Source organism: Orcinus orca, chromosome 6 (assembly GCF_937001465.1).
Source record: "Orcinus orca chromosome 6, mOrcOrc1.1, whole genome shotgun sequence".
In the NCBI taxonomy this organism is placed as follows: domain Eukaryota; kingdom Metazoa; phylum Chordata; class Mammalia; order Artiodactyla; family Delphinidae; genus Orcinus; species Orcinus orca.
In genome coordinates this window covers 76,831,024-76,857,822 of record NC_064564.1, presented here as the reverse complement: position 1 = coordinate 76,857,822, position 26,799 = coordinate 76,831,024, and the positions used below count along the sequence as shown (strand labels likewise).

Sequence of the window (26,799 nt, the reverse complement as noted above, 5' to 3'; positions counted from 1 at the left end):
ACGTATATAGTCCTGACCAAGACAGTAACCAGCTTTTTGTCAGCCTACCTCTCTTCCTACCCTTGTCTTACGGATCAACAACAATGTCAAGGCACTAGGGTATGAGAGATCCCTTTGATGAAATATATTAATCATGATGATGAAATGAGGCCCTTTTTCTTGGCTCCCTGGTTAATACTCTAAATTTACCCCACCATGCCTTTCGGTTCCTCTTTTTGTTTTAATGATTAGTTTTCTACATGTTACTTGAGCTTCTTTCTATGAATTCAGATCGCCCATGCCTGTCTATATCCCCTAGTGATTCCATGATGCTATTCCTTCCCCACTGGGTCTATTAAGAGCCCCACCACCCTGCTCTTCCAACTCCCTAACCTCTTATCACAGTGTTCTGTTCAGTCTTTGAAACTTAGACCTACTGGTTTTTACTCCATGTAGTCAGAGCTATGGGAACAGCTTGATCTCATATTCCACCACCAATGTAAGCCTGAGAAATTGTCTCCTTTACCTCTTGACTATGAATATTCAGAAATTAGTCATTCCTGCTGATTCTTTTTAGGTGTGTTTTTAATAAGCTGGGAGTCAAGTGTTTTCAAAGTTCATTAAATGTGGATCCGGAGGATCCGACTCTTCCCTGGAACTGGAGGGACAACATGATGCCCACCTTTTCCACTGGACATCTGTCTGCTTTGTTAGGATAATTACTACTACAATTCCAGAACATAGAAATATAACACTTTCTGTACTGGCACAAAAACAGAAATATAGATCAATGGAACAGGATAGAAAGCCCAGAGATAAACCCACGCATGTATGGTCACCTTATCTTTGACAAAGGAGGCAAGAAGACACAATGGAGAAAAGACAGCTCCTTCAATAAGTGGTTCTGGGAAAAATTGGAGAGCTACATGTAAAAGAATGAAATTAGAACACTTCCCAACACCATACACATAAATAAACTCTAAATGGATTTAAGACCTAAATGCAAGGCCAGACACTATAAAACTCTTACAGGAAAACATAGGCAGAACACTCTAGGACATAAATCACAGCAAGATCTTTTTTGACCCACCTCCTAGAATAATGGAAATAAAACCAAAAATAAACAAATGGGACCTAATGAAACTTAAAAGCTTTTGCACAGCAAAGGAAACCATAAACAAGATGAAAAGACAATCCTCAGAATGGAAGAAAATATTTGCAAACAAAGCAACTGACAAAGGATTAATCTCCAAAATATACAAGCAGCTCATGCAGCTCAATATCAAAAAAACCCCAAACAACCCAATCCAAAAATAGGCAGAAGACCTAAATAGACATTTCTCCAAAGAAGATATACAGATTGCCAACAAGCACATGAAAGAATGCTCAACATCACTAATCATTAGAGAAATGCAAATTAAAGCTACAATAAGGTATCACCTCACACTGGTCAGAATGGCCATCATCAAAAAATCTACAAACAGGGCTTCCCTGGTGGCGCAGTGGTTGAGAATCTGCCTGCCGATGCAGGGGACACGGGTTCGAGCCCTGGTCTGGGAAGATCCCACATGCCGCGGAGCAACTGGGCCCATGAGCCACAACTACTGAGCCTGTGCGTCTGGAGCCTGTGCTCCGCAACAAGAGAGGCCGCAACAGTGAGAGGCCCGCGTACCGCAATGAAGAGTGGCCCCCACTCGCCACAACTAGAGAAAGCCCTCGCACAGAAACGAAGACCCAACACAGCCATAAATAAATAAATAAATAAATTAAAAAAAAAAAAAAACTACAAACAATATATGATAGAGAGGGTGTGGAGAAAAGGGAACCCTCTTGCACTGTTGGTGGGAATGTAAATTGATACAGCCACTATGGAGAACAGTATGGAGGTTCCTTAAAAAACGAAAAATAGAACTACCATATGACCCAGCAATCCCACAACTGGGCATATACCCTGAGAAAACCATCATTCAAAAAGAGTCACGTACCACAATGTTCACTGCAGCTCTATTTACAATAGCCAGGACATGGAAGCAACCTAAGTGTCCATCGACAGATGAATGGATAAAGAAGATGTGGCACATATATACAATGGAATATTACTCAGCCATAAAAAGAAACAAAATTGAGTTATTTGTAGCAAGGTGGATGGACCTAGAGCCTGTCATACAGGGGAAGTAAGTCAGAAAGAGAAAAACAAATACCGTATGCCAACGCACATATATGGAATCTAAAAAAATGGTACCGATGAACCTAGTGGCAGGGCAGGAATAACGATGCAGATGTAGAGAATGGACTTGAGGACACGGGGAGGGGGAAGGGTAAACTGGGATTAAGTGAGAGAGTAGCACTGACATATATACACTACCAAATGTAAAATAGATAGCTAGTGGGAAGCAGCCGCATAGCACAGGGAGATAAGCTCAGTGCTTTGTGACCACCTAGGGGGGTGGGATGGGGAGTGTGGGAGGGAGACGCAAGAGGGAGAGGATATGGGGATATATGTATACGTATAGCTGATTCACTTTGTTGTACAGCAGAAACTAACACAACATTGTAAAGCAATTATACTCCAATAAAGATATTTTTTTAAAAAAGAAATACAACCCTTTCTTTTTAAGCAAGCAATGAACTCTGTCAGGAATGCTGTTATTTTTTTGAAAATTATTAAAGTACTTACCAAGAAATATTTTAGTTATCAGTATTAATCCCTTACAGCCCTTCTTTCCTCCCTCCCTCCATCCGTCCCTCCTTACTTTCTCAAGTCCAGATAATTCACATCCTATGTCCTAGGCATCTTCTAAGCAAGGGGCATACAGAGTTGAATTATCCAAAGTTGTGGTGTTCACAGTCTTGGTGGGGAAGATTCTGAGCCAAGGATAACAAAAGCTTTCTTCCTTACCTATGGAAACACCACTTTGATTTTAACTTTCTAGCTCTGTTTCCCTTGGTATCTGAAAAAGGTGGAATGTCAGCTACCAAGCAACACTGCTTATGGTAAAAAAATGAAAGTTGGTTGGTGAGTGACCATGAACAGGGAGGTCTGTGGCCAGAACAATAAACACATGGTGAGGAGTCTTGGTTTTGGGCTTCTGAGAGTGGACCCTGGAAATTGAGTGTGCCCTTCCTTGTGAGGCCCTGGAAGCTCTATTCATAGGTGTTTGCAAGAAATATTGTTCCTAGGAGCCTGGGGTTTCTAGGGCAAAGGGACTCTCACACCTTTCTTTCTAGCACATCTGAGGTGTCACTTGGGTGTCACTTGGGTCGTGGTGGGAGACAGGGGAAGAGTAGAAAATAGTCCTGGAACTGGTGAGCATTCTTCCTAAAGAAATACAGCTATTGCCTTACTAGTACATTATATTTCTATCCATCTAATTACCACTTGTGGCCTAATGAGTTCTATGAGTTCAACTGACCAACTGAACCTAAGATCACTGACAGGGGTGTTGTAAGATTTATGCAAATAATTACCAAGTATTGAGGTACACACTAATCAAGGTTTATGTACGAAGTGTTACAGGAATTTCTGCTCCAAGAGTTCTGACTTAGGGTTGGTGTGTACGAAAATGCTTGGTATGCAGCCTAAACAACTTTCTCCTCCTTACATCTGAGCTGATTTTTCCTGTAATTTCTCATCCTCATAATTAAAAGAAAATTTCATAATTAGAACTCATGAAAGCATGAAATACGTGGTATATACTGAATGTGTATACCAAGAGACCAGAAAAAGATCTATAAAGATAATGAAAGAAATAATGACCTGTATCATATTATAATTTTGATTTTTGTGGTCTATTTCTTTCCACACATATTTCTCTTCTCCAAATGTATACTGAAAACCACCTCATAGAAATAATTCTAAAGTAGCAAAAACAAGAGACCAGGATGCTAGAATGTACCCTACGTAGACAATCAATGTTTCAATTTTACCTGTGCTCCTGTACATAGGTAAATTCTCACTTTATGAATATTATAATGATCTAGTTAAGTGTATGTAATGAGACTACTCCCATGTTCTGGTCCATAATTAATTAACTTTTCTGAGTCATCATTCAGCAAATATTTATTGAGTACCTAACACATCCTAAGGAATGTATTAGTCACTAAGGATTCAAATAGTGAGAAAAATAGACATGATATAATGTATTTTCAATGAATTCCGTTGGCCTGGAAATCCTGACTAATAAGCAGTAATTCACAAGCCTTTGTTCATTTGGCAGTAAACTATTTACAGTCCTGCTTCTATTTGCTTTTGCTAAAATATTCATGTAAAGATACCATTCAGTACCTATACACCATGAAATGGCCTAACAATATCTGTTTTTCTCAAAATCTGTTAACAATTGACTGATGGAGAACAGTGATCTTATAACTGTTTGACTTCACTTTGCTTGAGACTGCTTCCATATCATAAATGAACTGTCAAAACACTTCTAAAGACTTGAGGTGTACTTGGCAGGGAATAATGACCTAAAATAGGTGACTATTACCTAATCCTATTTGTCTGCAATACAGTAGGTAAACTGGCTCCAGGGTCTGAGAAGTTGGGTGGCGCTTGGTCCCAGCGTCCCTTTGCACTCTGAGAAAGAAGTCCTGAAGTATAGATAAGTAACTTGCACACCTTATATTCACTGGGCTATCATCATTTCAGCTCAGCTCCACCAAGCAACGGCCAGCCTTTCCATTTCTTGATAGCTATTTCTGGTTCTCTCTGCGGAGTTCATCAGAGCCATTTCCTCACACGCTGGAAGGTTCTCAACATTATGGAAGTATGAAACCAACAATTAAGGAAAGCCTTCCTCCAAAACATATAATTTACCGTAATCCCTAATTATCAACTCAGCATTTTAACACAGAAATCCTATTTCATTTGGAAGTAACATAAGGGACGGATCTTTATTATGACGGTATTTGCATGAGTTTATGAGCAGGGGTTGGCAAACATTTTCTGTAATGGGCCAAACAGTAAATATTTCAGGCTTTGTAGGGCCACATACAGTCTCTGTCACATATTCCTCTTTTTAAAAAAACCTTTTGAAAACGTAAATACGGTTCTTAGCTAGAGAGTCACTGGGCAGATTTACCTATATTGTACAGTTTGCTAATCTCTGTTTTCTAGGCATGAAGGGTAAATACAGTCATAACCATTTATGTCTTTTGGGGAACCAAAAAACACATGCTTCTACCTTTTCTACCTCCACTTCCTATGATTTGATATTAATACTGAATATTTTTTAATGTAAATTCATCATCCCAACAATTATTATGTATCATTCATATCCACTGGTATCATTTCCATTTGAAGGAATGCTTAATACAATTTGCAGTTTACACATCAAATCAATGAAGGTAATAAGGTTCACTTATTTATTATTTGCCAGATAATCTCATCTAGCTTCTCACATTTAATTTAATTTGATGTCTCCAATAATCTTGCACTGCATGTACTTTCATCCCCGTGTTATAGGAAAGGTAATGGAGATTCTTATGGGTTAAGTGACTTTACCAAGGAAATACAGCCAGTTTACTGCAAAAGAACTTGAACCCAGATCTCCTGACACCAAGTCCTAGTGTTTCCACAACAGCAAATGCACAATCAATTTATAGAAGAACATGCATCCATCTTCAGGCACACACATACTCAGCAGGGCCAAATAAAGTCATGATGACTTAGACTCTTCCTGAGAGGAATGCTCAGAACTGCACCTTTGAAGCTATTTGGATCACTGCCCATAGGTTCTTTTTAACAGGGTACCATAAAGTGCAAACAATACAAGGCAAATCAAGCAAATCAACTGCCTAATGAACTTTCAAAAGACACAGGATTGGGCTTCCCTGGTGGCGCAGTGGTTGAGAGTCCGCCTGCCGATGCGGGGGACGCGGGTTCGTACCCTGGTCCGGGAAGATCCCACATCCCACATGCCACAGAGCGGCTGGGCCCGTGAGCCATGGCCGCTGAGCCTGCGCGTCCGGAGCCTGTGCTCCACAATGGGAGAGGTCACAACAGTGAGAGGCCCGCGTACCGCAAAAACAAAAAAGACACAGGATTTCATACAATCAATGAAAATAATATTTGAGAATAGCTTTAATCATTCTGAAAGCTTTTGTTGAAAGAGGATACAGCAGAGCGAGATTTAGTGAAAATGTAACAAGTCTGGCGACCTGACAGTGGCTTTAAATGAGAATGATTTGTCAATAAAATGATTCCAAATGGCCCTTAGAAAAACCGATAAAGATTTTTATAAACTGAGTCTGTTTATGACTCTACTAAAATTCAAATTTCATAATATTACATAAAAACGACAACTGTAAACATGATTCATTTTTGTCTGATGTAAGAATGGCTATAGCTGCGCGTTCTGTTAGATAATAAACTACATGTATTTTCATCATTTTAGCTTTATTGTTTAAAATAAAACACAATTTGCATCGTTCATTATAAGACTCTGGCCCCAATTTAAGTGGATTCGTTTCTAATGTTTTCTCCTCCCAACACCCATTTATCCCAATAATGAGTCCCTTATGCACTGCTTCTCTAAAATGGGAAGGTTGTAGATTAAGTGAGAGAATAAGGAACTTGCTCCCCTCTCTTGAGAGTGCAGGAGCAGTCACAGAGTTTGAGTCCCTGCCACATCCAGAATTGGCTTGTCATCTTGACCTTCACTGTATATTCTATGCAAGTCCCTTTCCATATCCTAAATGCTTTTTTCTCAAGTCACTGGAATGCACGAGCTGTTTACACCGAAACAATCATGAGAAGGATATTCCCCCATGAATACAATGTGATAATAGAAAATGTCAGGCCCTAAATCGCATGATCAGCATCAGGAAGATTTCCTCTGAAGCAGTCATGCAGTTTCTCAAGTCCGGTATAAGGCTCTTTCTTCCTTAGTTGACACATTACTTGCTTTGGCTAGGTATGAGGCCACACTTACAGACACAGGGGAGGCCCATGGCTGGATGTCATTCTGCCTGGTGTTCTTTATTAAAGTTAGACATTGGGACACAGAGAAACTCTTTATGTCCCAAGAGAAGTGTGTTCATAGAACTGCACTGGGTGATATTTAAGAACAAGAGTCTCATCCTTTGTTGACCTAGTATCTAAACATCTTAGCATATAAAAGAAAACATTATGTGTTAATGCTACTAACGTTTTATTCTAGCATTCAGATTGATTCAACTTTTCCGACTCCAAAAAACAGGATAAAAGAAAACAACTGTATTGAGACAACTATTTCGGGTTAAAGCATTTATTTATAGCATTCTTTATTATCTTCCCTATGTAACAGTTATAGAAAATGTAGTAGTTAGAGGCGACAATCTCAGATATTTGAAATCTTTATGGCAAAATTAACTAACATTCTCTCAAGAGTGGTCATTTTCCAACATGCCCCCCATGCACTCCCTTTTTCAACAGATTGGTTTTTTTTCCCTTCAAGTCTCAGATCACTGAGATCACCAAACTGCCTCCTTCCAACATTTTGACCACTTTCCTGTTCAGTGGCCATCACTGGGACAGCAGGTAGACAACCAGGAAGGCAATCACAGGTTAGTTAAATCTCAGTGAGGTAACAAACTTTGTGAAGGGTGGAAAAGAGATTTAAACTGATTAGTCAGAAGAGGCACTGCTGGACATATTATGTGTTTGATAACCATCAGTCAATAGCTCGGACAATCATAAAACTGTGTCCTTTTGAAAAGGAGAAAAGCAAAATGACTTTGCAAACATTTTCTTTTCCTCTCCCTCTGCCACTTTAAAATGGAAGAATTCTGGATCCTTGCTGTTAACCAAATGGCATTTACAGCTCTCAGTTGGCATGGGGCAGCTGAGAATCTAAAATGAGGAATGCTTATTTCATTTCCATTTCCATGGAAACCAGTCACCAACTGGTGAAAACAAGGTAGATCAAATTTTTGAACAAGAATGTTGAAATGATCACTGTTTTAAAACTTTTCTCTTGCGTTGGGATGGAGAGCATATTGTAATCTCAGGAACATACGGAGATGTGTGTTCACCACTGCTTTTAATTCTTTTCATAATCACAATAATTATTGTATTCGCATAAGTGTTTTGGGTCATTCTTTGAAGGACAGATTGCTATAAATCCAATAAATAAATCACATAATAAAATGCAAAATTAAATGAGTTTTTTGTTTGTTTGTTTGTTTTTGCGGTACACGGGCCTCTCACCGTTGTGGCCTCTCCGGTTGCGGAGCGCAGGCTCCGGACGCGCAGGCTCAGTGGCCATGGCTCACGGGCCCAGCCGCTCTGCGGCATGTGGGATCTTCCCGGACTGGGGCACGAACCCGCGTCCCCCGCATTGGCAGGTGGACTCTCAACCACTGCGCCACCAGGGAAGCCCTTAAATGAGTTTTTAAGGGCTATTTTAAAATCAAGAAAACCTTAGAGCAATCAAGTAAACTTAAGAACTCCTTTCAAAACTTACGATCATCTTCTTCTTCTTCTATGTCCTCCTAGCAAACGTGTGAGGAAAGAAATGTAATTTTCAGAGAACGAGTGGACTCTGACCAGTTTTCTTGAAGAAATTCAGAAGGAATATTCAATTTTTTGAAACTCGACTATGAAAATCTGACTTTGAAAAGACCCTTGAAACAACCAGTTGTTAGAGTGGAGATGATCTCCCTAAGCTCTGGGATCCATTTAGCTTTTCCAAGAGAATTTCAGACTCGCACCCTCCCCTGGCTCCACCCAAATCCAGATACCACTTCCACTGTTTGCACATTTAGAATTTAAATATTCCAATTGAGTAGAAACATTTCCCCTGGAGAAATAACAGGAGGAAAAGTGTCAATGATTCATTTCACTTGCAGCTATGTCGCTAGGCATTCCTGATGACAAAACTGCTAAAGTAGTGCTAATGCCCTGCGTTGTTACATAGGCTAGTAGGGCCTATAGTACCCTGAACATTCAGAATGCGTTACCTGTAATTCTCACAGAAAACTGCGAGAAGCTGTTTTTGCCCCCATTTTATATATAGGAGACAATTAAGTCTCCCAGTGGCAAAAAGACTTGTTCTAAGTTATTCCTACAACCGTTTAGTGTGTTTCCCCATGTCAGACTTTCACATTCACAGTCGTTCTGCTCAGACACCCTTCCCTAATTCCAGCTTGTATTCCCAGTTCAAAAATATCACTATGTCTATTTCCCATCTCTAGATTAATTCTAATCTTCTCATATTGGTAAAAGATAAATATACATGGAAATGTATGACCTCAAGCACTGTTATTTTTTGAGTATGAAGAACTCATGTATGATTATTATTTCTAATTTTTCAGCTAAATTCTAAATCTGAAATTGTTCCTTAAGTTGGTCCAATTATTTGATTTGCTTCTTTCCAAGTTATGCTAAATATTTAAGAAGTTTAACCTTAATTTTTAAGATCAACATTGTAGTTAATAAATGAGAATACAATAAGAAGATATTTATGTGTAACGAGACAGAGAGAGAGGGAGACTGATTTTCACTAGATTTCAAATATCTAAAGGAATTATCTCAAAAGTTCCATTAATCAGTAGTATTTGTGCATGGCCCATTTTCACCTTTTCATACGAAAATTACTCAGTGAAAACATTTGTTTTTTAGGCTATACTACTTGATTTACCTCCTTACTTAAAGAAAGGCCAGCACATAATATCTGAAAGAAAAAAACCTAAATCAAAGGTTAATTAATTTATAATTTCTTCTCTGATGGCTAAGAAATAACCATCAGTTGATATTAATGAACACAGCCCACCGTAACTTGCAACATTTTCTTTCCATGCAAACTGAACTCTGTTTTTCAGAGTCTAAATGGAAGCTCCTTAATTTTAGCTAAGGAAAATACTAACAAGTATTCCGTATAAAGGGAAATTTTCTTCCTGTTACTGAAACTATTATTTATAGTCATTTAAGACAAATAGAAACAAACAAACAAAAATGGCAGTTAGGGCAATTTTACACAATAACTTGGAATATCAGAGTAAGGACAAATTAAAATTAACTTAAAACTTGTATTTCTGACACTGGTTTAAAATTCTTCACCAATAAAATCTGAGTATTTTGCGTTTCCTAGCCTTTTTTCCTTCCCTGGTTTCTCAAGGAAAAAAAGGGGCAATGGTCTTGCCACAGAGCAGGGATAGGCTGAAACTCAGCTTTCAATTGGGTTAAGTTAGTAATAAGCATAAATGCATACCAAGATTACATGTTATAGTTAACAGTTGCAAAGCATGGTAGAATGATAACCACTTATTGAATGCCTATTATACACCAGTCTCCAACACAAATGAAGCACGCTATTTTCAGAGAGCTGTAAAAAAATTGATTAAAACTAGAGTATGATGCAGTATAAGTTAAAAAAATTCAGTGGACATATTATGAATCCTTTGCATATATCTAAAGAGTTTGGACTTGGTCATAAAGGGCTTGAAGATAGAGTAAAAACATGTTCAGACTTGAAATTTAGATAAAGAAGAGGTCCTAGGGAAAATAAGAAATTTCTGGCTTCTCCCCTTAAAAAAAAGAAAAACCCAAAATGTCTAAACAGAAAGGTGCTTTTTATTCCAAAGCTTGTAAGGAGCCCACTAATACTAAGACACTTCCAGCCGCTACAGACATTCTCTCAGTAATGATTATTCCCTCCCATCAGTCATTTTTCAAGTCCCAGGTCAAATGCCACCACCTACAGAAGACTTCCCTAAAATGTCTACCTACCTCCAGTGACAGCTCATCTAAACCTTATTTCTCTGGCCTGTAGCACTGGTTTACAATCGTTTGTTTGGTTCTGTATAAACAGAACTCTTTAGTTCAAATCTTCTTTTATGAGAAATACCACCATCTAAAATAGATTTTAATGAGGTTTTTAAAAAGGGGAAGTTTAGTTGAGGAAGATGGAGCTAGACCCATTCACACAGCCTCCTGAGTGACAGTTGGAAAGCCTGTAGGATCCATCAACAGACTCTAAGGTTCCACGAAACACTTTTGGAAAAACAATGGTCTCCAAATCACATCTTGCCTAATGGCTTGTTTTAACTGTATTAGTTAAATGATGGATCAAATCTTAAATTTCTACATATTCTAAGTATATCACCAGCTTGATTTTTAAGTGCTATTCTCCTAGTAGGTATTCCAAAAATCTTTTCTGAATGAAACTATATGCCATAACATAAGCACCAAATTCTCAAAAATAACAATTATTGCCATGAATTAAAAGTATCTATTACTTATGAACACTATATTCAAAAAAAGAACACCTAGTATCATGTTCCAAATTAGAGTGCACTATGTGATACAAAGAACATGAATTTGGAAGCCAGATTCTCTTTCATGAGCTATGTAAACCTGCTTCGAATTTTATTTTCTTCCCCTGGAAAAAAGGGGACAGCAATAACATTTCATTTCAGGTTCTGTGCTGCAACTGAGTTAAGCAGAAAAGTACTTTGTTCAAAGGATACTGGGAAGCTCCGAATGGTTGGGAACACAGAAGACACAGAATTAGCAAGATGGAGGTGAAGGATCGAGAAAACACCTGGCTGTTCTATGAGGGAGGATCTGCTGGGAGAAGGAGCGGGTGGGAAGAAAGAACACAAGCGAGTGAGTGAGAGCTTACTTGGCCCTTTCTGTCACCAGGCTGCACATGTGCTACTGATTTTTAGAATCTAGACCATATGGTTCATGTCCGAGACTAGAGCAGTGCAGGATGAGCAAATCACTGTTGGATCTGGTAATTCCAGCCGCCATACTGGAGAGCAGTCTTGGCTCTCCACCAAGACTCAAAAGACAGAACATTCCTCATACATAAAAAAGAATGCAGGGCTCCCCTGGTGGTGCAGTGGTTGAGAGTCCACCTGCCAATGCAGGGGACGCGGGTTTGTGCTCCGGTCCGGGAAGATCCCACATGCCGCGGAGCAGCTGCGCCCGTGAGCCATGGCCGCTGAGCCTGCGCGGCCTGTACTCCGCAACAGGAGAGGCCACAACAGTGAGAGGCCCGCGTACCGCAAAAAAAGAATGCTGCCACTGGGGGACCAAAACAACTACCTACTACCTATCTGATACGAATTTTTATAAGTCAAGAGAATACATGTAAAAATGCTTTGTGAACTGTAAAGTTCTAAATAAATTATTATCCTTGGTAGATGGTGCCTCTGTATTCGAGAGGGTGAAATCTGAGATGGCTTGAAAGGACTAATGCCAGTCGAGGGAACCAGAAAACCTGCTCTTTTTTCTCATCTCTCATGGGAAACATATACTGACCCTGCTGAACTGTATTTAAACTTTGCTGAGTTTACAGCCCAAGGCAAAAGTAGCCAGGGCTTCTTTGGGGGACAAAGTTGTTCTCCGCTCTCCTGCCCAAATTATGTACCAAGCTCCTCAAGGCTATAGAACTGCTCACAGGAAAACCAAATAAGCAGCTCATGTACATTGGATGACATAGCCATGACTTTTCAAGTATGAACAACATGTAGTGTTGGTCGCTGTATCAGCACAGTTATGCTTGGTATGGGTCAAAACATCCCCTCAGTTTAGAAAAGGATCATTCAATTTTATTAAACAACTTATCTAACAGTTACTTGGGCCTCCGTCCCCCATTCACAATGTCCTGGTTTACTCCAAATACACGTGTGGGAAATCTATGTGTATTATATTCATATAGATTTCAGAAACCTATACATCTTATTAAAAAACACGTGAATTTAAGATGAGTACCACTGTTAACAAAGTTAACTTTCTGAGCATAAGTGAAAACAACATCTCCCTGACAAGAGACAAGGAAAAACGTAACAGACAGGAATTGTGTGCATTTTGTTTCAACCAAGATGAATTCAATGGAGATAGTACACCTTATAGCTGAAATAAGTTTTACAATGTGGATTTTAACAGAAGCTCATAGAAACACTATGAGAAAACTGGATGATGATAAATGGAATCAATTGATAGAAAAATAGTACGTATGATCATAAAATCTGGAAAAAGGAATATCCATATAATTTGCAATGGCATACCTGAATAACTGCTTATATTTGCATTTGAGCTACAAAGATTTCAACAAATATGAATGAACACTCCTACAAGTACACCAGCAAAATAGGTCTTGTTCCCATACTTCCATGTTGTAGAATGTGGTTCCACCATTATAACGCCACTAGTATTACTCCCTGTAGAGGCTGAACAATTTGACACAAATTCAACCAGTCGAAAATTAAGCCACAGTTGCTATGGCATCTCTCTATTGGGGAAAACTATAGTCACAATAACTGGGGCCTCTACTGTCCCATAAATGGTTGCATCAAACTGGATGATGAGGCAAATGCATGGTTGTTAATGGAGTGGCTTCTGAGATGTGGGGACCCTTGACCCCTTTTGCCTCCATTTGAATTAAATTTCAACCAAATCCAGTCCTCTAATTCTTTGATCCTTTTCATTCCAAACCCCAGCTCTTTCTCAGATGCTCCATTACCCAGCCTCCCACAATACTTCTTATGTGTTGCGTGAGATGGGCGGATAAGAGAGAGAAGAAAACAAGTGTTTTTGTTTCAAATCTTTCTCTTTCCTCTGAAAAGCATTAAAGGGATCTGCCATTCATTTAGGAAGGAAATAAATTCTATGAAAGAGTCAGATAGCCTATAAAATTGACAACACAAGTCACAGTTAAAGCTGCTGAACCATTCAAGTTCTAGTCAGATCACCCAGTACAAACTATATACACTGGTGCCAAGACCAGGTGATTACTGGCGACAAATGTGTTCTTCTTTCTCTGCACGATGGCAACAAAATACTAGAGCCTATGGGAAGATCAAGGTATCAGGACAGTGGAAAAAGAGAGATATTTGTGATACAGGGGTGGGAGGGGGCTGCTGGAGGGTTGTGGAGAATATAAGAGTCTATATTCGGCAACCCAGACAGGTGTCGGAGGGGGTGTGATCCAGTGAGAATGAATCTCAGAAAGGGATTACCAACCAAGAGCAAAAAGGTCATACAAAATCTGTAGCAGTCAGCTACTCTCAGCCCAGGATGTCACCACAGGTACTTTATCTGCAATTCATGCAAATTCAAATGCATCTACTAGCATACGTAAATCATATGCAGATGGTGTAAGGATCTCTAAAAATAGGAAGAGGTAAACTCTTCTAGCAAAGGTCAGTCTTTTCTAAAATTCGTGAGATGGCATCTTGTGACGAGAACATGAGGCAGAGAAAGCAGGGATTCAGGGAAATCCGCTGCAAAATCACCAGTAGTCAACTGCTCCCAATTCCTTCAAGTTATTTTAGGTGTTCTATGGGCAAGATAATTCACCACAATTTCCCAAAGCAGGACACATCTTCAAGACTCTACACCTGTCTGAGGGCAGGAAAAGGTTTCTGATTCCCACAGGCTCTCCTGGGTCTCAGTTTCTTCCTCCTATAGAGATTCTTCCTTTCCCAGCCCACAATTCCAGAGCACTCTCAAGGGCTGTCATGTAAGTGTAAAAACATTGGGACAGTGTCTCTTAGGTTATGTGATTCCAACTTCAAACAGTCCATATCTCCATAGAGAGAAAATTCACTACCTGCCGTCTGAGGATCAGACTAAAACTTTATCTTATTACTCTTTATCACCCTTAATAAGATTAACAACCTCCATACCTGTGGCAATTTTACAGAGTTTACCAAAACATTTATCTGCATTAACATGATGACCAGCTGATACTCATTCAAATTTTTTTAACGCTGTTAATATATACTAGTAGAATTGTTTAAGGACAGAGCCCCAAGCTCCAGTTTCCACATGGCACCCTCTGATCAGACCATACCTGAAGTCTTCCTATTTTTTTAACACTATAAAGCTTTCTGGGCCATGTGCCTGCCTTTGAGTCTCTTAAAGTGACAATAGCTGACTCCCTTGCTATAGCAAGCTCCGAATAATTAGCCCAGAGTGTCATTTGGGTGGTCTTCATCGATTTCCATAGAACAAATACCACTGTGAAGCCAGAGCTGTACAATTATTTTCTGTAATAAAGGATTTTTGTTACTTGGCCAAAGTTACGTGTACATAAGGTGTTGAGAACCTTTGTGGACCAATCCCCTCTCTCTGGAGAAACAGGGCTCAGAGCACCAGCACTTGGTAAAGCCAGGCTGCTGGGTATTTACCGAATACAGCAGGAAGGCATTCTGGTAAATGCAGTTCTTCCCAGGTAGTAAACTTACTGAAGCATGTGCTCAACACAGGAATTAATTTCTCATCTACTTGACCACAGGTTAATTAACTATGTAGGTGAACAGATGGCGTGAGAACAAATGAGCTCAAATGGTGCGTCTGCCACGTGGTGACATTAGCCACTTTATTTCACCCCTCCAGACTCGCTCTCCAACTGTGTGTTGTTGTGAGCGGTAAATGAGACAACATACTGACGGGCTCACTGTATTAGCAGCTGCTTACACTGCATTCAAATGCAGCCAAGTAGCAACCCCATAGACTTATGGATTTTTTGGTTGTTTAAGTCAAACAGGGTCATCGAGATACTGATGTAGCAGGAGGAGACATAGATAAGAATGCTTCTCCAAGGCCACAGATATAATGAACAGCAAGGCTGGGACTGGTACCCAGGTCTCACCCAAAATCAGGACATTTTTTTCCTCTATCACCTTGCCTTCTTTGGTGACCTATTTTATGAGATAAGAACTAAGCAAATATGTCCTGATCTAAGACATACTTTCTACCTTTCCATCTTTTATTAAGGATTATAATTGAAATGCACAGCTACCGCAGATGTTATACACACACATACTTAAGTACACTGGAACAATAGACTTCTATTGTAATTAACTGTACTGCTAAAACGTAAAAACTATAACATGTCCTTTAGCTTGTAAAAACAAAATTCTAACTTCAGTCCTTTATCTTAGAGGGCATTTGATTTGAATAGGAAGGCAACCAATATCTAAATAATATCTTAATACTGAAATGAACCATCAACCAGTTTGCAGTTTGATTATATTTTCAGCATGTTCTTCTGGTATCTATACAACGAGTGAGATAAACAAAACAAGGGTTCTTCTCTCCTCAGTCTGCCTTCCTGTTCAGCCTGTGGACACTGGCTGACCACATTTGAAAGGTCCTGGATGCCTCCTCTACTGCTCTGTAATAATACAAATAACACACTGGTAGCATTGACCTCTCAAGGTCTTCGTGCTTTCGATTTTACATATTTCTGGATATAAGGAAACATGAGAAAATAGAAGGATCCAAGGTGGAAGTTAGAGGAGAAGATGAAAAGAGAAAGATAAATAAGTATACCTGTCTGGAACCCTGCTCAGATGCTTAATCCATATTTAAAAAGGATACTTATCTCTTTCCCTTACGGCAATTTCCATCTATTTAGAGACCTCAGGAATTCGTGAGTTTGTTTTTTAAATAAGAAATTTAAATTGAAGCAACGATCAATTATTCATGTCAATAGTGCAGTGGGTTAGCACAAATTAAACCCAAACCTTACTGTAACCTATAGCATCAGACCCTTTATCCAAACTCGTACCGTGAGCCCCAAGAGATTATGTCCCCAAATCCTTGAGGAGAACACATTGAAACTGACAAAGGAAACAACAAAGGGCTTGAAGGTTGCATTATCATGATTATGAGTCCTGGAATAATTAATACAGTATTTTATAAAAATAAATACTTACACTTCAGGTGTCAGGTATATAGGAATTTGAGGTTAGATAACCATTTTCTGTATTTACTCAGCTCTCATTAAATAATAAACAGCCATTAAGACAACTCCTATGGACATAGTTATTTTCTTTCTTAGATGTGTCTGCGCTCTTTTATACTGGGTATAAAAACTTATTCCAGAGACTTATATCTTAGTATTAAAAAATGTATTCAAGGGACTTACATAGAGAAGCAGACAGGATTTGGGGAACCCTGCAGGACTTGCAGGATTCCTCAAAAGGTGCCACACTTGTTCAACCTTCCACCGTCTACACCTGCATAATGCCTTCTTTCTCTGCCACTCATGTCACTTCCCCTGTGAAGCCTTCTCTCCCGAGTTGGATGTCCTCCAGTGAGTTTTCACAGCATCTGCAAACTTACTTCTTTTAAAAAAACCTTCGCTATTGTAAATGGGGTCACGTGTACCAAGATAGGGAATAGAGAGGCAAGGAAAGATGCCTGGAAGATGCAAGGAAGAATGCAGCATTCTGGACAGGCAACACTGGGAAACCCTTGGGTCTAAGAAGCCCTGGGGAGGAAGTGGTCATTGAATCCACAAATGGCAATCCTTAGGAGGTCAGCCTTAGGGCCACCTAAGGGGAGTTATGATCTTTTGGGATGCAGCTAACCCCCAGTGGCTCAGCAAGGAGGGAACAGAGAACAAATACCTTTTCTTTACCCTTCTGCATCCCACTGATGTCCTGCTTGGGTGTTCCATTGGCCGAACCCAATGGGAAGCCAGAGGGCAAGGGAGTCCCTTAATGCAGTCCTCAGAGGTCAGCTTTCTGGGGTACAGAGCAGGGTAGAGGGTAAAAAAATAAAGCGATCCAGCACAAGGTCCATTATAACACCATTTAATAGTTACTACTTTGGGACACATTTCGCTAATTCATCTAGACAAGCCAGGCAAGGTAGATACTCTTGTAACTTTTGTATGACTGAACAGACACTTCATAACCCAAACTAAACTGGAAAACATCTTCTCAGCATCTTTCCTTGCCTCTCTATTCCCTATCTTGGTATGTGTAACCCCATTTACAATAGCGAACTTTTTTTTTTTTTTTTTTTAGGTACGCGGGCCTCTCACTGTTGTGGCCTCTCCTGTTGCGGAGCACAGGCTCCGGATGCGCAGGCTCAGTGGCCATGGCTCACGGGCCTAGCTGCTCCGTGCCATGTGGGATCCTCCCGGACCGGGAAATGAACCCATGTCCCCTGCATCGGCAGGTGTGCTCTCAACCACTGCGCCACAAGGGAAGCCCCTAATGGTGAAGGTTTTTATAAAAGAAGTAAGTTCGCAGATGCTGTGAAAACTCGCTGGAGGGCATCCAACTCGGATGCAGGAGGTGAGAGAAGGCTTCACAGGGGAAGTGACATGAGTGGCAGAGAAAGAAGGAATTATGCAGGTGCAGATGGTGGAAGGTTGAACAAGTGTGGCACCTTTGGGGAACCCCGCAAGTCCTGCAGGGTAGATAAATAAAGTGGGGGGAAGTGGTGGACAGAGAGCAGAGCAGACTTGAGGGAAGAGTGGGGTCATGAAGGGTTTTGCATTTTAACAAAATTTCGAGATATTACAAGATTTTAATATTCTTATTTTGGTTCTAAAATATCACTTGGGCAGCAGGATGGGGTTGAGACTGGAGACAGGGAAACCATCTAGGAGATTTTCCAAGGAGGAAGGTGAGAGAAGGGGATTAGACTAACAGAAGGCTAGTGTGGATGGATGGAATGGGGGAGTCTCTGGAGAGTTATTAAAGAGAAAGATTTAAATGGTGAGGATGGGCAGGACTTGTGACTACCAGCTGGTGAGGGAAGGGACGGGCTGGCTGGCTTCTGGTCCGAGAGAAGCCATTTCCTATTGTTACTCAACTTTCTGAGAGGCCCCAGACGAAGACCACTTCCCAGAACCTAGAAGATAGTCCAAAATGTTACTTATCTCAACATATTACATTATGAATCTATGGGATAGAGACAAGTTTTCTACAATATTTGTTGCAGGTTCTTTCATGGACATAAAATCTATAGCTGTATATGAAAAGGATTGGATATTTTTCACAACTGTCTCTTTTGTACACATTTGGCCTCTGGTACATACATTTGTAGTCAGCATTATATAAATTCACGTGCTAATCATTGATCAAGTAACTACTATATAGTACATTGTAGTGTTATTTTGCAAAAGGATTAGGGGAAAATTTTCAAAAATATATGGAAAAAACAAATCAGCCTCTGAAAATGGCCTCACTTCTTTTTGGTAGGTTTTGTCTGAGCTACTTAGCTATAGGATAGTTTTATCTGAACATGTTTGGCTGAATGCTGGGTATGAAGAAATAGTGCTTCTATCTGTTAAGGTAGTAGATTTAAAGTGTTGTTTTCTCTCTAGTATTGAGTTAAAATAATTCCTGCATAGGTAGACGACACTGCCTACATTTATCGGCTTTGCTTTGCAACGCTATTTCCTGACAACAGTTCTCATCCGCAGACATGAGAAAGAAAAGGCCACACAACATGGCGACATTCTAAAAACCAGAAATGAGGCTTCCCTGGTGGCGCAGTGGTTGAGAGTCCGCCTGCCGATGCAGGGGACACGGGTTCGTGCCCCGGTCGGGGAGGATCCCGCATGCCGCGGAGCGGCTGGGCCCGTGAGCCATGGCCGCTGAGCCTGCGCATCCGGAGCCTGTGCTCCGCAGCGGGAGAGGCCACAACAGTGAGAGGCCCGCGTACCGCAAAACAAACAAACAAACAAATAAAAACCAGAAATGATGTGTGAAAAGGACACTAAAGACGAGCAGAAGTGTATTTCCATCCACCCTGGTTAAATCTTCAGGGAAACAGAGAAAAGCAACAAAAATGAAAAATCCATTCCTTTTGGAAATGAGTCTTTAACCTAGAGGTTGGTTTGCTTTGAAAGGGAATTAGATTCTGGGCCCACATATCACACATTCAAGATACACAGTGTGCTCTCATCTCCCACTAAATATGTTGCTATGACTCAAGCACAGGGAATATTTAAAAAGGAGCAACCTAGGGAAGGAAAACTCTAACTCAGACATCAATAATTCATTTATCAGAAATGGGAGCAGTAGTATGAAATGCCAGGAGACTTTCATTTATAGGGAAGCGTTTTCTATTTTAAGCCTAGAATAATGCAGTCAGCTTCATTCTACAAGTTAATACGAATGGAGGCAGAGCGGAATGGGAGAGCAGGTTTTATGGTCTCCCCTAATAATGCTATTTCTTTAGCATCTGTTATTTAGGTTTGACACACCACCATCTGGGGACTTGAAAAAGCGATAAGAGAAGGATTTTTATAACTTTTTTACTTCAGAGGTGATTTTCTTCACCCCAAAGCTTTAGTGCTAGAAATGTAATCAGGTAAGTCTGAGAGATGTGATCTGCATAAAGTTTTGAGGGTGCATTGTCTCTTAGTAGAGTCATCCCTCAGTATCCACGGGACATTGGTTCCAGGCCCCCCCCTGCAGATACCAAGCTCCGTGGAAGCTCAGGTCCCTTACACAAAATGACACAGTTCAGTTAACCCTCCGTATCCTTAGGTTCCACGTCTATGGTTAGGAAGAGCCAACTATAGGACCCAAAACCCTTCAGGTTACGGCTTCTTACTAAGTCGTCTCCTAATTCAACCTATTAGTTAGTAGCCTATATTATTGCATCACTGTATCCCCCAAGCATTTAGCACAGAGCCATTCACAAAAGTAGCATCTTAATGAGTACCTGCTGAATGAATGAACAAACGCACCCAGGTGTAAATAATTCCAATATGCTCTGAAGCCTACTGGTCAGACTGTACAATGAGGAGGTACTTGCACAGCATATGCCTCAACTTTTTCATTCAGGCAATGTTTAGAAATTCCTCCCCCTCACTAACTCACTTCAAATTCAAGGACTCATGGTCCACTAAAGGGAGACAGAGTATTGGAACTAAAGAAAAGCAGATTTACTGTAGACCAAATGAGGCACAGTTCCCAGCCCCTGAAGAAGCAGAAAACATATCTAAACCTCTCACCTTGGAAATAAACAAAGACTTCCAAGTCTTAATTGAAATGTGAAATGTTCATATGCACATATTTTGAGATAATTGTAATTTTTAACTGATTATTTTTCGAGAACTGGATATAGGAATTGAACACATAATTATAATACCAGCTATAATTACCTAGTGCCTATTAGATAGTCAGCCCTACGCTTGGTGTTTTACATATTTTATTGCTAATCTTTGCAAGTATTATTATGCTCATTTTAGATATTTTTAAAAATACTAAAGCTCAGAATAGTTAGGCCTAAAGACCATAAAGCAATCAAGGTGAACCAAGGATAAAAGTCAACTCTCTTAAACTACAAACCACTCTTTATTTCCTGATGCCAAATGACTTCTATCGAAACAGAACTATCTGTGGATCCACACTTAAAGACAGATCCATCAATCATATTTATAATTATGGTCTAATGAGCAGAGAGGATATTTTAACCCTAAATGTCTGAAGACATGCTTGTGGTTGGCCAAGAAAAAATTGGGCAGCAGTACTGATAGGAGATAAAGGGACATGTGATGCCCCAGGTGACTGCTGATTTTCATAAAACAGAGGTTGGAGTGGTGGTGTTGCCCCTCTGAAAATGCCCCATTTCACTGTCAAGACTACAAACTAAGCACACATCCAGAACAATGCCTGTGTCCTCCAACACTCAAACCCACACTGCACTCAATGAACCGTGAACAGTACTTAGAATGAGTCAAAGCAGGACACACTAGAATACCCCAGAGGAAGCGGGATGGTAGTGACTCTTCCCGAACAAAAGTCTTGGGGAGCTGCCAAGTTGGAAAGGAATCTTCACAAAGGATACAGTTTTTAAAAGGCAGCCTGTAAAAAGCCATCAAAGCGAACACTCAAAGAACTGTCTTCACACACAGCAGCCTTTGCAGTTAGCACTGTCAGTCACAGGACAGATAGGCCCTTGGAGAACAGTCACCATTACCACTGAGTTTCGATGCAAAAGTCACCACATGTAGATTCAGACAGAACTGGCTACAGGGCACAATACATTTTCAGTTTCCACCTACAGCCCCTCTTGTCCCTTCATACCCTGTACAAGGATACTGTGGGTGTTAACTTGATCTCGACTTTCCTCTAGCTTTCCTGTTTATCTTTTCTCTATACACACAAATGTTGATGGGATAACTTTAGCCAACAGATATGGTACAATCAGTTCTACTATCATGCTTGCCTTGAAAACACACATTTCTTCCAATAACATTGATATATTAGAGAGTGATTTGAGTATAATGTGAAATTTGCATTTGTTTATGCACAATTTTGTCCCAGAAACTCTAGGTGACTGTAGAAAACAGACCTAGTTGCACTGAGCACTGTAGGAATGCACGAAACACACAGAGCTGCACACCTTAGGAGCACAATGGTCCACATGTGTCTACATCTGGTGCTGTTACTTCCTCTTTGACCTCAGATAACCCTCCTTCCACTTCAGAATAACTTGCAAGCTGCCATGCTTCCAAAAACCATCCTGGAGGGTAGCCTCCACTCTGCTTATTTTCCCCCTTCCTCCCAGCCTATTTTGTTATTTTCCTCTCTACTCTCTGTTCTTCTTCAAAGTTTTCACCTTTACCTCTTTTTTTTTCCTCTTTTTTTTCTTGCACACAGAGTGGCAGGCATGTGAGTAGAAGTAGATGCAATGGGTACACACTTCCATAAGCAAATTTCAGGTCTTATTCAAGATGAAGTGCCAGGAGGGGCAGTACAGGTGTCAGGTAGTGGGAGATACACACTATTGGGTGTAAGATAGGCTACAAGGATGTATTGTAGAACACGGGGAATATCGCCAATATTCTGTAAAAACTGTAAGTGGAGTGTAACCTTTATAAACTGTATAAAAAATTTAAAAAGAACAGTGCAACTTAAGAAGTCAGTGTCACAAGAGAATTGTATTATAAACATACTAGTTAGAATTTAATTTCATAATGATAAGACACAGATTAAGCATAAAATTGATGGAAACGGACTTTGAACCCAGCCTCGCTATGAATCATATCTTTACTATTTTGAAGGATCAGACTGGCACGCAGTCTCGAGCCTTCTTTATGACGGGATGTGAAAGGTCAGCTCAGCGCTCTGTATTCTCCAAATATTTTGGTCAATAATTCAGCCTTTCTTCCTCTCAAATTTACTGTTATTGAAACCAATTATCTCTAGTTACAACTCATTTAAATGACAGATACTTGGACCATTTTCCTTTTCATTACCATAAGGGTCTGGCCTTGTGTATAATATGCAGAACAAGAGTTTATAAACAAACCACTTGAGTTTGATTCTTTGTTTCCTAACTTCTTCATCGCTTACTACCTGTTTAACCCTTATCCACTTGACCTGTCTGAGCCTTTTTTTTCCTTCACAGCTAAGGGCTGAATTCAAAAAAAAGATAATTTAAAGAAGGACTTTTTTAAATTTAAAAAATTAAAAAAATGATTAAGTGCCACATTTATTATAGTTTTATAAACTTCTTAACCACTTAACATGAATAAAGTGTTAACATGAATAAGTTCTAATAGGTCCCTATCATTTTTCTGTGTGTCATTGATGAAGCTTCTAAGCTTTTCCTATTACTCTATGGTTTTAGACTTTGCAGAGTGCAAGTATTTTTAGGAGTATATGTGTCACACTAGAGTAGAATGGACTGAAGAGTGAAATTTATCGGTGACCTTTTAAGTATGGAAGCTTCAAGTTTCTTCTTCAGTGTTTCATGCTAGTTTGCAAATTAGGTTAAATAAATTAGCTCACATTGACTCAAATTATAACCCTTTGTGTGAAATTGACCGTAACTTTAAACAGTGTAATCTAGACAGTAATGACCAGGCTTGAAAGAAAATGATCCAGTTTACTTTAGGTCCCTTTCTCTTTTTGTTTGGAAAGTTCTGGAAAATTCTATCTACATCGATTTGTATATTAATGCTTTCACCACTGAATTTGATTTATAATATTGACTCATTAATATTAAAAAACAGCATATTTTTCACAGTAACTTTTTTGAGGCTTCTTTGTAAATGGTAAGAAGAGGGGGGGAAAAAAAAAGAAAAACCCATGTACAGTCACAATTATCTAGGCCGCATTGGTTTTATCTAAACTTACTGACTTACTTAAATAATACCAGCTGAGAAACTTTTCCCTACAGAAAAATGCAGGCTAGAAATAGTACATAATAAATGGGTAAAGCACCTCTCTTTATAACTTCTGTGATTCCAAACAAAAACATGTAAATAAAACTTCAAATGATAGTATCTAAATCACAGCATTATCCTGGAGAAACTGCAGTAAAAGCAAAAAAGTTAATGTGATCTAGAGATTAGATACACCTACTAATCTTTTAAAAATACCCGGATCATCGTAAGCAAGAAATGGATGTGTATTTCATTTGCTTTCAAAAAAACTACTGTACTAACTGGTAAGTGTAAACGTGGTTACATGGGTTTCTAAGGCTCTTGACTGTGAGGATAAGAAAGGTAATGTGTTCCATATGTGGCAAACCATATAGGTATTTCAGGTATATTAGTAAAAAACACAATCACTACAAAGGAGAAAAGAAAAAGAAGCAAATCAGAAAGCACTGGCAGAGACCTCAAGCACAGCATTCAATCAAATGCGTTGAACTTAACAGAATAAAGTAACCCTCTTGGGAGGTACTTTGTTTTGCCTCTCCCTTTAGCACCCCTATCCCTAAACAAATGGGTCACAGTCCAATGAACACCTGAGGAACAATATTCCCCAACCGCACCCTCAAGTCATTCCCCAGAATTCTCTCTGTAACCATTCTTACTATGTGGACCACGCCTTTTTATATCCAGAAGCTTTAGCAGAAAGACACTTGTTTATCTTGGAGCAAATTAGGGATCAAAAAAGTACTTGCCTCCGCAATAGCAGAAATCAAAGCCCCCTGCCAGCCACATACCAGGTACCCCCACTTGGGCCTTACTTGTTCTCGTTGCTCGCGTCATAACGAGGCATGGGGTCTAAGTCGTTCCCATTCACGTCACAACTCGCCAGAGCATCCTATGGTCACAGAGGAGAGAGAGAAAGGAGACAGACGTTCATTAATTAGCCACGCACCTGAAGGCTCACGCCTCCTTAAACACATTTCTGCAAGAGAGTAATTAGAGTAAATAATACACTCACGGTCCGGTGGTGTCAGGATGCCTTTTTCTGTAATAATCAGTGTCATATCTTTCCCCATGAAGGTGAAGAAATACTCTCTACAGACCAAAGATGTGCCCAGTCCACTCTTGCCAGCACTTTTCCCTCATATCTAGCACTGACTCCTCACCCCAGTGCTTTGAAGATGTCCTCGACAACCACTTTCTCTGCGAAGTACTGCTAGAACACCTAGAAGGCAGTGATTTATTCTTCGCCGACTCTCTCTGTATTCCTTACTTCATTTCTTGAGTGTGCAAATTCCTTATCACAATTCAAAGATTTTTGGAGACAGAAATCATTCACAAATAATTGGCAAGCCAATTAAAAATCATCATTAGAAATCTATTATATCCGGTATCTTGGGACCTCTATTAGGCAATATTTGTCTGGTTTCAGATGTTTTATCTACTATAAAAGGGTCTACAATTCAAGACTTCGTACTAACACCAAATGGTCTTTTGCCCCAACCAAAATAATGATCAAAATTTTGTTATATGTCAAAGTTTCAAAATGAAGCAGAAGTTTCTCTGAAACCAAAGCTGAATTTATTTGTTTGCTTTTTAAAATGATTGTGAAAAATCTTCAAATTACTAAAAAAAAAAAAAAATTAATGGATTGTTCCATCATCTAAATTTATATCACCATAGATAGAACTAATTTAGGATGTTCTGAATTTTCTGATACTTTATGATGATTTATTTCTGTTATCAGTTTTAGTGAAAGTAAATGCTATCTTTGTTTTCTGTCTTTATCAAAGGCTCTTGTTTCTGAAAATAACTGAAAGTACATGGAGTCTGAAATGTTTGGGGGGAGTAAGCAAAACACACGTGACATATAAAGGTGATAAGTCTCTGCTTCCCGTACAAAGGAACATACAAAGCAGCCCACCCAGCAGTCATTACAGCATGAAGGATAATACTGTGCAATTTCACTTATAAGGAAACAGAAGCCCGAGACAGGTTACGTGACTTGGCCAAAGGCATGAAACGAATTGCCTATGGCATTAAGACTGGAACCCAGCCACCCCATCCAATGTGCTTTTCTCTACTCTTCACCAGCTCTAACATTAGGGGAATCAAAAGGGCGCCAGTACTGGTAATTGCACAGGTGAATTCTGGAGAACTTTCTTTCCAGGGAGAAAAAAGTGAAAAAGGTAAAGAATGCAATCACGTTTAGGTTAAGGCTCTTTGTGTTTAATCAAATGCATTTCTATGCAGTGCGGAGAAGGAACACCCTGTAAAAACTGCATTGCATACGATAAGAAAGACTTCTTTGCTAGGAAGTGGACAGCCACAGTTCTGTTCTTTATATGACCTGGGCTAACTCACTTTAGTCTTCAGGCCTCAGTGTCTACCCTATCAAATGAGGAGGCTGAACTGAAGTTCCTTTTTAGCTCTAAAATTCCATTCTGTGAAGAGACACAAGTTTATCTGAGTGTGCTTGGAGGCAGGGTAAGGGCAGCCAATCAAGTGTCTTGTACAAATGAGAACTAAATGAACTTGCAGTTCCTTTTCTCTCTCTCTCCCTCTCTCTCTCGCTGTTTTTCAACCTTAGGGAAAATCATCTAATTTAGGAGAAACTGTTTCAACATTTCATTGTAAAAATTGATTTGTGAAGTTTCTTAGCTGAATTTTTGAAACAAAAAGGGCAACAGGGTAGAATACTGAGAGACAAAGCAATTAAAGTTGATAAAAGTATAAGGTGATATTGGGTGGTCCTGAGTGAAGGTCTTCGTAAGGTCAGAAATATGGGTGGCTGTGTGAGCCAGTGGTAGTTTCTGATGTGTCGAGGAAGTGACTTGGAAGTATTTTATTTGCAAAGATAACAAGAGAATCTTTTCAGGTTTGAGGGCCAAAAGGAAAACTAAGAGAAAGTAAGTGTCATGCAATAAGTGAGACTGAGCAAATGAAAAATAAACACTGGAGA

General features: G+C 39.7%; 1 protein-coding gene across 3 annotated transcripts in view; it reads right to left on the bottom strand.

The window, feature by feature from the left end:
• PCSK5 (proprotein convertase subtilisin/kexin type 5) overlaps positions 1 to 26,799 on the bottom strand; it is a 445,528-nt gene that overhangs the window by 296,194 nt on the left and 122,535 nt on the right. For all 3 annotated transcript variants that reach the window (XM_049710824.1, XM_033440255.2, XM_004276376.4), the window contains exon 5: positions 24,656 to 24,732. In XM_049710824.1, the coding sequence (XP_049566781.1) occupies positions 24,656 to 24,732 (77 nt within the window). The remainder of the gene's footprint in view (positions 1 to 24,655; positions 24,733 to 26,799) is intronic.